This window comes from Acartia tonsa, chromosome 13 (genome assembly GCF_053477335.1).
Source record: "Acartia tonsa isolate MP-2025a chromosome 13, ASM5347733v1, whole genome shotgun sequence".
Taxonomy (NCBI): Eukaryota; Metazoa; Arthropoda; class Copepoda; order Calanoida; family Acartiidae; genus Acartia; species Acartia tonsa.
Genome location: NC_137272.1, coordinates 34,008,358 through 34,022,890, shown reverse-complemented (window position 1 = coordinate 34,022,890; position 14,533 = coordinate 34,008,358). Strand labels below are relative to the sequence as shown.

General features: G+C 32.7%; 1 protein-coding gene across 2 annotated transcripts in view; it reads left to right on the top strand.

The window, feature by feature from the left end:
• The window catches only part of LOC145334954 (semaphorin-1A-like), a 197,579-nt gene that overhangs the window by 63,852 nt on the left and 119,194 nt on the right, over positions 1-14,533 (top strand). For both annotated transcript variants that reach the window (XM_080180594.1, XM_080180595.1), the window contains one exon: positions 7,951-8,019. In XM_080180594.1, the coding sequence (XP_080036720.1) occupies positions 7,951-8,019 (69 nt within the window). The remainder of the gene's footprint in view (positions 1-7,950; positions 8,020-14,533) is intronic.

The window sequence follows — 14,533 nt, the reverse complement described above, 5'->3', positions numbered from 1 at the left end:
TTCGTAGATTTTTAAATAAAGCTAAATTTTACTTGAAGTTTTACATAGTTTTTTTTTCTCTCCATACTGATTGATTTTTATATGTAAAACTATGTTTTGAATGAATGTAAACATTAGGGGAAAAGAAAAAGTTAAATTTTTTATAATCTGTTTTGTAGACACGTCATTTTGCGGTGTTCTTTTTCATATAAAACAGTATTGGAAAAAAATTCTAATAAACAAATAATAAAATAAATTGTGGGGAAATTACAACCTTCCCCCCACCCGACTTTTTTCTATTGGGGTAAAAAATCCAAGGAATAATTTTAATAGTTATTTCTCGCATCGTATTATAAACGGCTTTCCACGGATATAGTTCTTTCGTATGGATGAGAACCAGTTCCTATACACCGGATTCGAATGAATACGAAAAAAAATAATTATGGTAAAAATGATAAATTTATCCTTAATTGTCTTATCCCTGTATCCCAATATAGTTATAAACCTTCTTATGACCTATAAGAAGCTACCCTGTAAAGGAGAATCATATCGGTTCAGCGTTTAACGAGATCCTTCGGTACAAACAGACAGAGAAGTATCCTGTTATTTTATAATAAGGATTTACTAATGAGTGCTTTTAATCTTAGTCTACCATGTACTACTGTTGATTTAGCAGAAAAAGTGTCACTATCTGTGATAGCAGCTAGATAACAATTGTGGGTTAGATCACTTATATGACCAGTGACACACTTTTTACAACGATTTTCCATTCCCTCTCTAATATCCTATTATATAAAGTAGTAAGCGTTTTTTGTTTGTCCCGGAGGATCTCGCTAACCGCTTAACCGATTTTGTTCTCCTTTAGAGTGATGCTTTTATAGGTCCTGGGAAGGTTTTAAACTATTTTTGGGGAGGATGTCTTCATCCCCCTCACCCCCAAAAATATTTTTTTACTGTTTTGAAACTCAAATTTAGAATGGGATGAGGTTGACTTTTCCCCCTCCTACCTTAAGTGCCCCTAGAGGCTTCTAGGGTCGTAGCCGCTAGTACTGAATAAAGCCCTAACTTTCAGGGATCTAAAGGGATAAATTGATGTACATCCCCAATGATGATTCACAAAATTACCCATTCTGTAGATTAAAAGTAATGTTTGAGACGTTTGTACACTAAACTAAATGAACCAACCAATCAAAATATAATTAGGGTACCTAGAGCTGTAAAGCGCGACAACGAATAAGCCGCTTAGTTTACCATTAAAAGGGGTGTTATCAACGATCAACTGACGAAATAGTGTATGTTGCCATTTGAGAGATTTTTGCCATCATATAAATAATAGAAATGCCATGTCACTTGTAACAATAAAAAAAGACTTGGATAGACTTACACTGATGTATACTAAAATAGATGTGTCTGTCTGTCCAGTAAGGTCTCGTAAACGGCGGAATCCTTCGTTCCAATATTTATGGGAGTTTGATATTCTATTAATATTAATAGGAAGATTTTAGGATTTTTATTAATAACAAGTATGACAAAATCCTTTAAAGGCAATGTTTAACCATTTTTAAATTAAATTTATAAAAAAAACTCCTTTACAGCCTTAAAACGTACAATAAGAAACATTCATTTTTGTTGCCAATAATATTTCAAATAATATTGTACAGAATTACCCTTTTGCAGATTACAATTAGTGTTTGAACCATTTGGACAATCAACCTTATAATCCAAGCAATCAATAATTCAATAAAAGTTCCTAAAAATTGTCAAGCCAACGAATAAGAACAGGTTATTATAATACTTTGGGGACTAGTGTAATAAACAGCCCAATGTCCCCTCTGAAGTTTAATAGTCTATTTATATATAACAAAATTATGAGGAAGTATTAAGGATTTTTATTGAAAACAAGTAAGACAAAATCCATGAAATGCGAAATTTTACTTATTTTTTAATGACCTGGCAATTTAGATACTCTAGAGGCATACTGCCTATAACAGCCAATAGGAGAATATTTTAAGGTAAATTCAAGACATTTCATTGGTTGAAACATTTTACAGATCTTCTTACGTAAGGGCATAATATTTGTTATTTCATTTGCATTATTTATGAGACTATAACTATAAATTGTCGCATATCGCAGGATAAAGATTTACCTTAAAATTGTATAAATTTGGTTATAATTAAAAGACCCATTATTTTGCTTGTTAAAAAACGCCTACAAAAACGTGCCTAAAAGTAATAGATATTTGAAACATTTTATTGTCATTTAGATACAGGAATATATAATTACATATTTAAATCCTTTGGTACCCAAAGTTTTATAACCTTGATGGATAAAAAACTTTTGGTACTTTTATGAAACTGTGCTTCGTCAGTCAAACAAGCATTGTCTTAACCTTTCAAGTAATGATTTTAATCTCCTATAGGGTTAATTTTGTTTATCATCATTGGGAATGTATATACACTTAACGTTCTTTGTCTTATCCTTTGAGATCTCTGGGTTTTGACCATTAAAATAGTTTTAAAAATATAAAGTTGAAATATCCCTCCCTCTATTTTTTCCCTTGACATTAAAAGTTCGTGATCTAGCATTACTCTTAATGTTCCCTAAAATACCCTAAATCGCCCTTTTTTACACCATTTTATATTTACTTTATTTTTCTTTTTTTATACCATTCACCAGGGGTTGGATAGGACAATGGTAGTTGAATTAATTTGTTTTCCAATCAGTTTCCCACTATCAAAGGCACAATTTAACATTCATTAAGTTAAGTGTCCAAACGTTTCAACCACTAATTTTACTCTACATAAGGGATAATTTTGTGTATCATAATTTGGGGTTGTACATCAATTTATCGGCCATTGTCTTATCCCTTTTGTTCCTGGGTTTAAAGTGCTTTACATATTATTCAACTCATTTCCGTACAATTTAAAAAAAAGGTGGGCTTTCACTTCCGCTCATGTATTTGATAGAAATGCTTTGATTTAACATCTCCCCCAAATTATTTTACCAAAATTTTGAAAATATGATTAAAAACGCTGGATACGTCTACTAAATGTTGATTGGTTTGTGTAAACTAGCAGTGTCCAAACTTTTAAACCAGTGATTTTCATCTACAGAATTGATAATCTTTTTTTATAATCATTGGAGATGTACATCAATCCATTTACCATTGTCTTATCCCCTAAGATCCCTGCATTGAATAATAAAATAATTTGCAGATATGCCTATGTGCGGCAACGATGGCTAACCCAATTTTATACAACTCCTTTGTCACTTGTAACAAGAGCAAATTTGCTTTCATGTTGGCGAAATTCGCGCATATGTTTAGAAAATAATAGCGTATCAACTTAACTAAACATTGGAGAAAAAAAATTACATGACACCACTTGAAAAATGGTTTAAGAATGCGTAAATATATTGACAGGGGAAAATTTTTCATCAATATTGGTTGCTAATATGGACCTCTTTACTTGGTCAGTTCATTCATCCAGTAGTGTGATGGGGTAACTGGGGGTGGATTGATATTTTAGCCAGCTGGGATTTAGAGTTGAAAAATCTTACTAATTATATATGGATGTTTAAAAACTATAGCCAAAGTTAGTCTTTTTTTTTTTTCACTGGACTATCTAACTTTAAAATCATACAAAGGAACATACGGACATATACTAATTATGCAGTAGCAATTTAATTAAGAAGGGAAGTATATATTTCACAATAATAGCCATTTTTTCGCCCTTGCAACATTAGAAAAAAGTCCTTTTAGGTTAATATAGGGTAGGTTAGGGTATTTTCATTTAAATTAAAGATTTATTGACAATTACCAACATTTATTGGATCTTACTGAACAAACACACATACATTCATCCACTTTAAAATATAAGATACTTACTTCGCCCCTAGCCCCTAGGGAAACGTAGGGTAGTTAAAGAAAATAGCCTAAAACCACTCAAAATTATTTTACGAATCTTCCCTGAATAGTACAACCCCAACAGACTAGCTTAATTCCGAGATCTTAAGCTGCAGACAAAAAAAACCTTACTACTTAACATGAGAGGCAAAACAAGTTTTATAAAATAACCCCATTCTATCCTGGTTAAAGTGCCTAAAAAGGAAATTAAATCCATGTCGCAAATGCCAGGCGAATAAAAAGACCTCATCTGCTTAGATTTTTTTACTTAACAGTTATGAAATAAACTTCAAATAAGTCTTCCTTTCAAATCCTTTTTTTTGTTATTATATGGGGATACGCGAAGCGCGCATTTTTCTTACATTCCCTTTTAATTTAAGGATATTTGACTTTAAATTTATAACTTCCCTGAAGCAGCTGATAAAAGAATGAAGTCATTTAACACAAATGACCAATGATAGGCAAGTATACATTGTGATTAACCAATGGTAAAATGTATACTGGCCTATCGTTGGTCATTTAAATTGTATGCCATTTTTTAGGTACTTTTTGAACCAGTTTTTGTTTCGCCAACTTTTAGTACAAAAAACTTTTTCTAATGTTTAAAAATGAGTTGGCTAATTTTCTGCAAAAAAAAGAATTAATCTTTGCGAAACTTTGAATCTTATAGACTTAGGTTCAGGTACCTTTAATAATTACTGCTAAGAGCTAGATTCTTGATTTCACTCGTTATATCCCATTGTAATGGACTTTTCTCCATTGTTGACTTAAAAGTTTCTTATATGTTAAGTTCTGTTATTTTTTTTTACACTGTCAAAAAATTATTATATTCATACTAAATCACAAAAAAAGTGTAATTAAAATGTCGTTACACTGTCGATATGTCGCAATGTGTCAATTGAAGCTATACAGTCGACATCAGGGGCTGATATTCAGCAAATTTATTCCAATTGAAATTGCCGCAAAATTTAATATTTGGAGGGGTAAAGTTGGCGCATAACTTGTTTTATGTAACTGAAGGGGAGTGGGTAAGAATGTGAGAAAAAAGGGAGGGGGTTGTGAGGAAATTTTCCTTTACAATTGTTTGTCAGAATCACATTCCCTTTTCCCTGAGTCGACATAAGTTTTTTAAAAAGTAATAGTTAATTAATGGCAGGTTGACAATATGTCAGCGATGACCACACTTATAGTCGACATAAACCCTTGAAATTGCTTATATCGATAGACAGGGTTCTCTTTTAATCTCATAAACGATGGTTTTATTTTGTTATTGCTGCGCTACCTATGGACATAAACTATCCTTGTTCAAGCTACTTGTATTTGCCTTTCCTTTGATATTGGCAGGGAGGTGACATTGCACTGTAAATTACACTAGTAACCAAAGTTTTCTTCTAAGCGTTATCTTGTTTATTTGCTCAAAACTTTGGGAATTTTGATTGGTTGGTTTATTTAAAATTTTTCCGCCAATATTTTAAATTTACACAAGGGTTTAGTTTGTTTATCATAATTTAGGAGTGTATTGATTTTCTTTTGTTGTCCTATCCCCTAAAGCACCCTGTATATTGGTCCTAACAATGGTCAGCTGAAATTGAGTGGCTGATTGTGTACACAGTTTCCTCGGTGCTTCCTCATCCTATCTCAATATTTATTACTAGCTGCAAAAGCTTCAAACTTCCAAAAAAAATAAAAAAAAACACCGAAGAAACTATGTACACAATCGGCAACTCAAATTCAGTTGACCCCTAACAATAGATTTTAAAACCAATTGTAAAAATAAGGTTAAACAAATAGATAGATCAACAAACCCGTGTTAAACATAGAATCATGGTGTTGACGTAGGGATCTAATGGGATAAGAAAATGGTTGATGATACACAAAATTACCCCTTGTGTAGATTAAACTTAGTGTTTGAAACGTTTAAACACTCAACGTAATGAAACAACCAATCAAAATTCAATAAAGTCTCAAAAGTTGTAAAGTCAACGAATAAGAAATAAGATAAAACTTTGGGGACGACCATTGTCCCCCCTCTCTCTCTCTCTCTCTCTCTCCCTCTCTCTGTACAATTCCAATGGCAAAAAATTAATTGAATATTGGTCATAATTGACATTTCTTCTACGTATATAGGCTAGTAATCTGAATATTGGAAAAATAGCCTAAAACCATAAGTCTTAAGTTTAAGATAGAAAATCTGCACTACTTTATATAAAAGGATATTGAAATTTTTACTTTTGTAGATATAATAACAACACATCAGTTTTATAGGTATAATAAATCTATCTATCTATCTTTTTATCTACTACTAAAAAGTCTGATTTTTGGGTTTTAAAGTGATAGCGACAAATATTCAAAAGAAAAATTGAGATATAGCACTTTGACAAATACTATTTTCTTCAAACTTTTATGCCAATAGAAAAAATAGAAGAAATTACCAATGATGAGCCAGTATACATTGCAGTTGACCTGCAATGGTGAAATGTGTACTGGCCTTTCATTGGTCATTTGTTCTGTATAACGTCATTTCTTATTAGGCACTATAAGCTGCTTCACTTTTGTACTGAAAATATAACAAAAGTACTAACTGATAAAAAAAGTTAGGGCATAATAGTTTTTTTTCTTCACATTTTACATATCTGTCCAATAGGCCCCATAAAATCTTAGTCTGTCTCAATCAGGGATAAAGGATAGGTCTATGGACGATAAAATAATAATTCTTTCGAAGTTCCTTGAGTGCCTAAACGATAAAGCAACGTAAAACAACTGTTTTATTAAATTTAATACGTTGTGCCTGTTTATAGAGCAAGGTATTCCCCCTATTTTCCATTATTGACTTAGGAGTAGTTTGATTTTTTAAAAATTCATTTGTTTTGACACAGCTGGACTAACATTTCCTCAGCAATTACGCTAAAATCACTGAGGGATGGATATAAATCATCTTTCTTGGTATCATCCCTTTTTCCCTGTTATTCTCTGCTATTGTTTAAAATTTGTATAGATATATAGAATTGTGATTCCTCGATCAAGGTCAGGTTCAAAGTTTTACCATGGATTCATGGACAGGGATCTAAAGGGATAAGACAACGGCCGATAAATGGATGTACATCCTCAATGATGATACACATAACTACCCCATCTGTAGATTAGAATTAGTGGTTGAAACGTTTCAAAAATCAATTTTATTAATCAACCAATCAAAATTAAAGTCTCCAAAGTTGGTACGCCAACGAATAAGAAAGCGTTGTTTGTTTGGCATATGAAACTGTGTACTTACTGATGCTATGTCAGAACAAAAATAGTAAGAACAGATTAGAGGGAATACCATAGGCCTTAAATAGGCGCAACCTATAGCCTTGCTGGGTTAGAACCTTTGGACAAAGTTTATACAATCAGGGGTTATTTTCTGACAGAGTTAGGAATAAGCAAAAAAATTTATTTCTCCTCAACTACTGGGTTCGCCCCTAGCATCTAGGGGCTCTGTAAATCAAGAGCTAGTAAATGGCAAAAAAAGGTTGAAAACCATCCCAAGACATAAATCCGAAAATAAAATAGCCTACAACCATCCTGGAACATTTTGGAAGATTCCTAGAAAATGAGGACTAAATCGGTTCAGCGGTTAGTGAGATCCTTCGTTACAGAGAAAAAAAGCTTATTACTTTATAGAATAGTATAACCCTATTCTTAAATTCCTGATCCACAGGACATTTCTTTGGGCGTATTTTAGGTGCTTTTGTTTTGTTTTAAGATCTTTTAACATTTTTTTGTAAAAAAATAGTTAGGATACAACCTTTAGAAAAAAAGATAGATAGATAGATTTATAGATAGATAAGTAGATGGATGTAAAGATAAATAGAAAGATATATAGAAATATAAGTGAAAGATAAATAGATTGATAGAATAAAGGGAAAAAATAGATAGATAGATAGAGAGATCTAGAAAAAGAAAGATACGTGAGAGATAGATAGATTGATCAATAAACAGATTTACTTGAGTTTACTAGAGTTACTTGATTAAACAAATATAAAAAGTATAACTATAAAGATTGAAAATTAAAATATTCTTTTTTCAGAGTGCTTGCCAAAGTAGATTCCCGCACCATCCTGGTTTGTGGTACAAATTCTTATAGCCCATTGTGCAGGTAATATCTCAGCTGTTATGTAAGATAGTCATACAAATTCTTATAGCCCATTGTGCAGGTAATATCTCAGCTTCTATGTAAGATAGTCATACAAATTCTTATAGCCCATTGTGCAGGTAATATCTCAGTTGTTATGTAAGGTAGTCATGCAAATTCGTATAGCCCGTTGTACAGGTAATATCTCAGCTACTATGTAAGATAGTCATACAAATTCTTATAGCCCATTGTGCAGGTAATATCTCAGCTTCTATGTAAGATAGTCATACAAATTCTTATAGCCCATTGTGCAGGTAATATCTCAGCTTCTATGTAAGATAGTCATACAAATTCTTATAGCCCATTATGCAGGTAATATCTCAGCTGTTATGTAAGATAGTCATACAAATTCTTATAGCACATTGTGCAGGTAATATCTCAGCTTCTATGTAAGATAGTCATACAAATTCTTATAGCCCATTGTGCAGGTAATATCTCAGCTTCTATGTAAGATAGTCATACAAATTCTTATAGTCCATTGTGCAGGTAATATCTCAGCTTCTATGTAAGATAGTCATACAAATTCTTATAGCCCATTGTGCAGGTAATATCTCAGCTATTATGTAAGATAGTCATACAAATTCTTATAGCCCATTGTGCAGGTAATATCTCAGCTATTATGTAAGATAGTCAAACAAATTCTTATAGCCCATTGTGCAGGTAATATCTCAGCTTCTATGTAAGATAGTCATACAAATTCTTATAGCCCATTGTGCAGGTAATATCTCAGCTATTATGTAAGATAGTCATACAAATTCTTATAGCCCATTGTGAAGGTAATATCTCAGCTTCTATGTAAGATAGTGTTCCTTTTTTCTAAATTGATGTAAAATTAACAGGAATAGGGGAAATATGAAAAAATATATCAATTTTGATAATACACTAAATTTTAATTTAGCTAGTCATAAAACTTTACTTTCAAAATTGTGAAAATTTAAAAGCTTAAAAAGAACTATTATATTTCTAACCAAAAAAATTATGTAAAAATGCGAAATTAATTAAAAGAAAGTTTTATGTCATGCATTTTTTCCATTCATCAGTTTTTATATTTTTAGTAATAGGAAAATTTATTTATCTTCTATTGTCTTATCCTCTATGGATACTGCACATTTATTTGGTCCCCAAGGTTTTGTTAATGATGGTTTTTATTGGGTTCAATGATATATCAGTGTCCAAACTTTTCTAACAATAGTTTTAATTTGTGCATCACAACTTATGTTAGCAATCAATTCAACACCCATTATCTTTTCCCTTAAAGTCAGAGAGAGAATAGGACAATAGGCTGTTTTACTAGTGTATAGTCCTTAAAGTTTTATAATATTTTATTCTTATTCGTTGGCTTAACAACTTTGTGGGCTTTAGAGAATTTGGATTGGTTGATTCATTACGTTGAGTGTACAAACGTTTCTGCCAAGGGGTATAATCTACATAAGGTATATTTTGTGTACCATCAATGGGGATGAACTTCAATTTATCAGCCATTGTCTTATCCCTTGAGATCCCTGGGTTTAACCTTTATAATCTTGCGACCATAGAGTAGCTTCGCTACAAAAAAACGGTAACTTTGTTTTCAAGGAGGGAAAGACAATGGCTATTAAATTAATTTACAACACTTTACTTTCTAATAATTATTAGTAACAATGGACAGAATGTCACATATAAAACTTTGGGGGAAATATTGATTTATTGTCCATTGTCCAATCCATGAAATTACAAAGCTGGACTGAAACTTAGTGATCTAAAGGGATAAGACAGTGGGCAATAAATTGATGTACATCCCCAATTATAATGCATAAATTACTGAATCTGTATCATAATAATTAGTGGTTGAAAAATTAAAGAACCAACCAATCAAACTTCAATAAAAGTTCCCAAAGTTGTTAAGCCAACAAATATAAAAAAAATTTTATACCATATTTGGGACTAGTGTAATAAATAGTCCCAAATATCCCCTCCCTCCCTGGTTCAATCCCTGAATTCTAAAGCTGGACTGAAACTGATACCTTTCAGGGATTTAGTGATAAGACAGTTGACGATGAATAATTTTTTCGAAGCCTTTATTATAGTGCCTTTAAAAAACTGACGTCATACAATACAAATGACCAACGATGACTAAATTACCGAGGAAAGGCCAGTATGCATTTTAATTGACCAATGATAGGCCAATACACAGACTAAATTACCAATTGTAGGCCAGTATACATTTTAATTGACCAATGGCAGGCCGGTATGACCTTATTTTGTTTATGAATTATTAAAAGCTTTTGATTTTCCCCAATATTTCATATTTTTTGATGCTTCAAACATTTGGGTAAGAATGGGATGAAGATTAGTTTACCTGCCATTGTCCTATCCCTATATTCCTGAGTGTGGCTATAAATGTTGCAATCTTTAAGGCCGCACAATAACCAAGGATTGCTTACTAAAACATCAATAATATTGATGATTATACCCTATCAAAATTATTGGTCAAAAAGTTTGGTTATTGCTAACTTTTTCAACCGACCAACATGGTCTAGCAAAAGTACCTAACTTATTTAGGATAACAAATGAGAAAACATGGTTATAAACTTTGGGTACCAGTGTTATTAATTGTCCAATGTCCCATCCCTCTCCCTATTTCACCTGCCTGACGTACAACAATCCTTGGCTGTGTGTATACAAGTTAAAATTTGATGAAGCAGAAACCAACAAATTCATTGAAAACTATCCGCGGACGGAGTGCAATCAAATCCGCATAATAGTATTAAATCTGCATAGTGTCCAGAGGGAGAGGAGACAATGAGCTAGTTATTTTACTAGTCCCCAAAGTTTTATGATAACGTTTTCTTATTCGTTGGCTTTCGGGTTCCTAGTGAATTTTGATTGGTTGTTTCATTATGTCTAGTGTTTTAACCGCTAATTTTGAACTGCAAAAGGAATGTATCAACCATTTGCTTATCCCTGTGATCCTGGAGAAAAGGGGCAGTTTGAATTGACATAATAAAATGCAGTTTGTATTAATTGTACGGAAGTGAATACACTCCTTTGAAGACAGAAATAAAAAAATAGTTTTTTTTTATCTGTTAAAAAGTACAATTATATAACTCCCTCTCTATATAGGAAAAGAAAAATCCCCCCAAAACACTTTTCCGAGTGAATCTAAAAGTGTAGGATAGCCTCCCTCCACCCCCCCCTCCTCCCCAATGACAATTCGTAGAATATCTAAGCTTAAACCATGTTTATGAAAACACAAACAAACAGACTTCTAGAGTGGCTTTGCAAAAAAATCTTTATCTCTATCTAAAAAGATTCGCTTTAGTTTTTATACAAGTTCCTATAAATCATTTTTGCTAAACTTTAAACATTTTTGGTACATTAAGTTCTTTTATTGATAGATTTATGTAAAATTTTCTGAGTAAGGGAAGGAATATTTTATCTGAAAAAAAAACTATCTGGCTTAACAACCGAAAAAGTACTTTTTTTCATGTATTACTAGAAACTAATTTATCGTATTCATTTGAATCCGGTGGATAGGAACCGGTTCTCATCCATACGAAAAAACTATGTCTAGCATCGTATTATATCCAGCTTTCTCCGAATATAAAAATATACAATCATAAGATTAAAACCAGTTTTATTAGCCGGTAGCTTTGGCATCTCGGGGCTAAAAAAACTAGTTTTAATCTCATAATTGTACATTCTATATCCCAGGAAAGCCGTTTATTATACGATGCGAGAAATAACTATTATTTTGTCGTCCTACTGATTATTTTGATTGGTTGAAAGAAATGTTAGAGCCACTTATAATGAAGAGAAAAGACAATGGATTTTTTTACAATTCTGCCTTTTGTAGCTGGTAAACAAATGCGGTTAGAGAGGGTTGTATCCTTATACTAAAGTAACAGGATGTCTTTCTGTTTGTCTGTGTGTCTGTACCGCTAACCACTGAACCGATCGGGTTCTCCTTAACAGGGTAGCTTCTCATAGGTCATGAAAAGGTTTATAACTATTTTAGGGGAGGGTACCAACACCCTCCCAAGAGAAATCACAATGAATCGAATTGTTTTCAAAACTTTGGATAGATCCACACTTGTTGAAAGTGTAAATCCCAACAAAAAAAGTTGGAATTAACAAGCGAATCATTATGTCTCTTTGTTTTGATATTTCAATGGATATAGAAAACATGGATATTGTGATTGGGGGATTTTTTAGGTTGCTAGTCCTCAGATATTGGTCATTACGTTCCTCCACGGTCAGGACAGGAAATGGGGTAAAGTAACAAGGCGGTGAGGAAGGAGGGTATTGTTATATTAGCCCGCTAGGAGAAATATTTTATAAGGGTATGTGAGGATCTTTCACAATATCCACGAATTATATATCTATTGATATTTCATAATGTTTAACTTATACTGGGATATGCTAATTGAGGATAAATAAATCGGTCAGGAGTCCCAAACGTCGGAGTAGACAAACGCAGGAGTGTTAGAATATAAATATAATTAAGAATTTCTATTCGGGTTAGGTTAGGTTAAGATATGAATATGAAAATAAGCCCCCCGCAGGGGTGAGGAATTTAGAAACCTATAAGATAGTTTAGAATAGGTAATGTTACGTCAAGTTTCCACTCCGACGTTTGTCCACTCCGACATTTGGGTTTCCAGGGATCTAAAGAATAAGACAATGGTCGACTAATTGGTGCACATCCCCAATGATGATACACATAATTACCCCTTCATTCTGTAGAAGGAATGACTGGTTGAATTGTTTGAACATTTAACTGAAAGATCCAACTAATCAAAATTCCCCAAAGTTGTTAAGCCAACAAATAAGAAAACGTTATCATAAAACTTTGGGGACTAGTGTAATAAAAAGCACATTGTCCCCTTCTTTCTCTGGATTATTTATTTATTATCATTCGCCCACCCCCTCCAAAAAAAAACAGCAACAAAGATGAAAGAATTTCTAAAATCAACATATGTCCATGAACTTGCTTGATTTAATCAAATTCCTGTTAGTACATCAAATTTATGACGCTATTGCAGGGATTGAGTGGGATTGCTATAAGTTGCGAATAAAAACGCCCTAGAGTCGAAGGATTGGGGGGGGGGGGGGGTTAGGGGTGATCCATAAGCCTATATTTTTTTCAAGGGGTGATTTATCTTAGGGGGGGTAGAAGTGGTAAACCTTTTGGGATCTATATGAAGCTTTTCATTGTCTTGTTTATTTAGAGAAAAAGCCAGATAAATAGACAGACAGACAAATAGACAGATAAACAGACAGACAAACAGACAGACAAACAGACAGACAAATAGACAGATAAACAGACAGACAAACAGACAGACAGAAAGTTATCTACAACATGTAAAAAGGAGACAAATTAACAGTTAGTATGTCAGCCATGAATAATTTTTTTAACAATCCACCTCCCTTGCACCCTGAGGATAGCTGGCAAATTGTTGAGAAGATTAGAATTTCTTTTTTCAAGTGTCAGGGTGTGGCGCTGATTTTTCAAGGATTTTTTGGTCTCATCCCTCAAAAGGCCTTGTTGAGCAAAAATACCCCCCCCCCCCCCCTCCACCTGATTTTTAAAAGTAGATTGGTGATAAAGAAAGGGGGATTTTTGTTTTAATCTTAGGTACTTAGATATAAAACTAGCCCCCTCCCCACCCTCCCTTTATATTTTTTTTAGAAATAGGAGAAAGGGGGGGGGGGTATATTTATTGACAAGCATTTTTTTTGAGAGCACCTATTTTTCAGTAGTGAAGCTACTTCCTAAGTAAATTTGTCTGTCCGACTGTAAGTCTCTCATGATTGGCTCAAGTGACTCTGTCCCTAGTGATGGGAGTTCCCTTCTCCCAACGAAAAGACAATTTATTTCTCGTATTTATTCGAATCCGGAGGATAGGAACCGGTTCTCATCCATACGAAAAAACTATGTCTAGCATCGTATCATATCCAGCTTTCTACGAATATAAAAATGTACAATCATAAGATTAACTATTATGAGCCTGTTTTTTTTCATTGTTGGGTTTTACTTTTACCTACCCCAAAACAAAATAGAAAATAACATACATACAATAACACAATTGAATACATACATACAACTTCTTTGTGACAAAAAAAATACTTTTCTTTTAGAAAAAAGAAAAACTTTAAAAATAGATAGAAATCTGCAAAAATGTTTTCTTTGTTTAAGCCTTCAAAGTGGAAAAATTGCAGGATGTTAAAACATAAAAAGAAATTAATAATTATATTATTTGATTTTATTTATCTCTATAAAATAAAGTTGTCAGGTTTTTCTGTTTGTCCTATAAGTTCTCGCCAACCACTGAACCGATAAAAATCTAAGAAATTACACAATGATCTAGGATTTAGTGGACATTGGAGTGAAAATTACACTGGTATCCAAACTTTTAAAATCTTATTTGTTAGTTTAAAACCTTGGGTTTTATAGATATTAAAATTTGATTGGTTAGTTCTAACTTATAAACTTGTA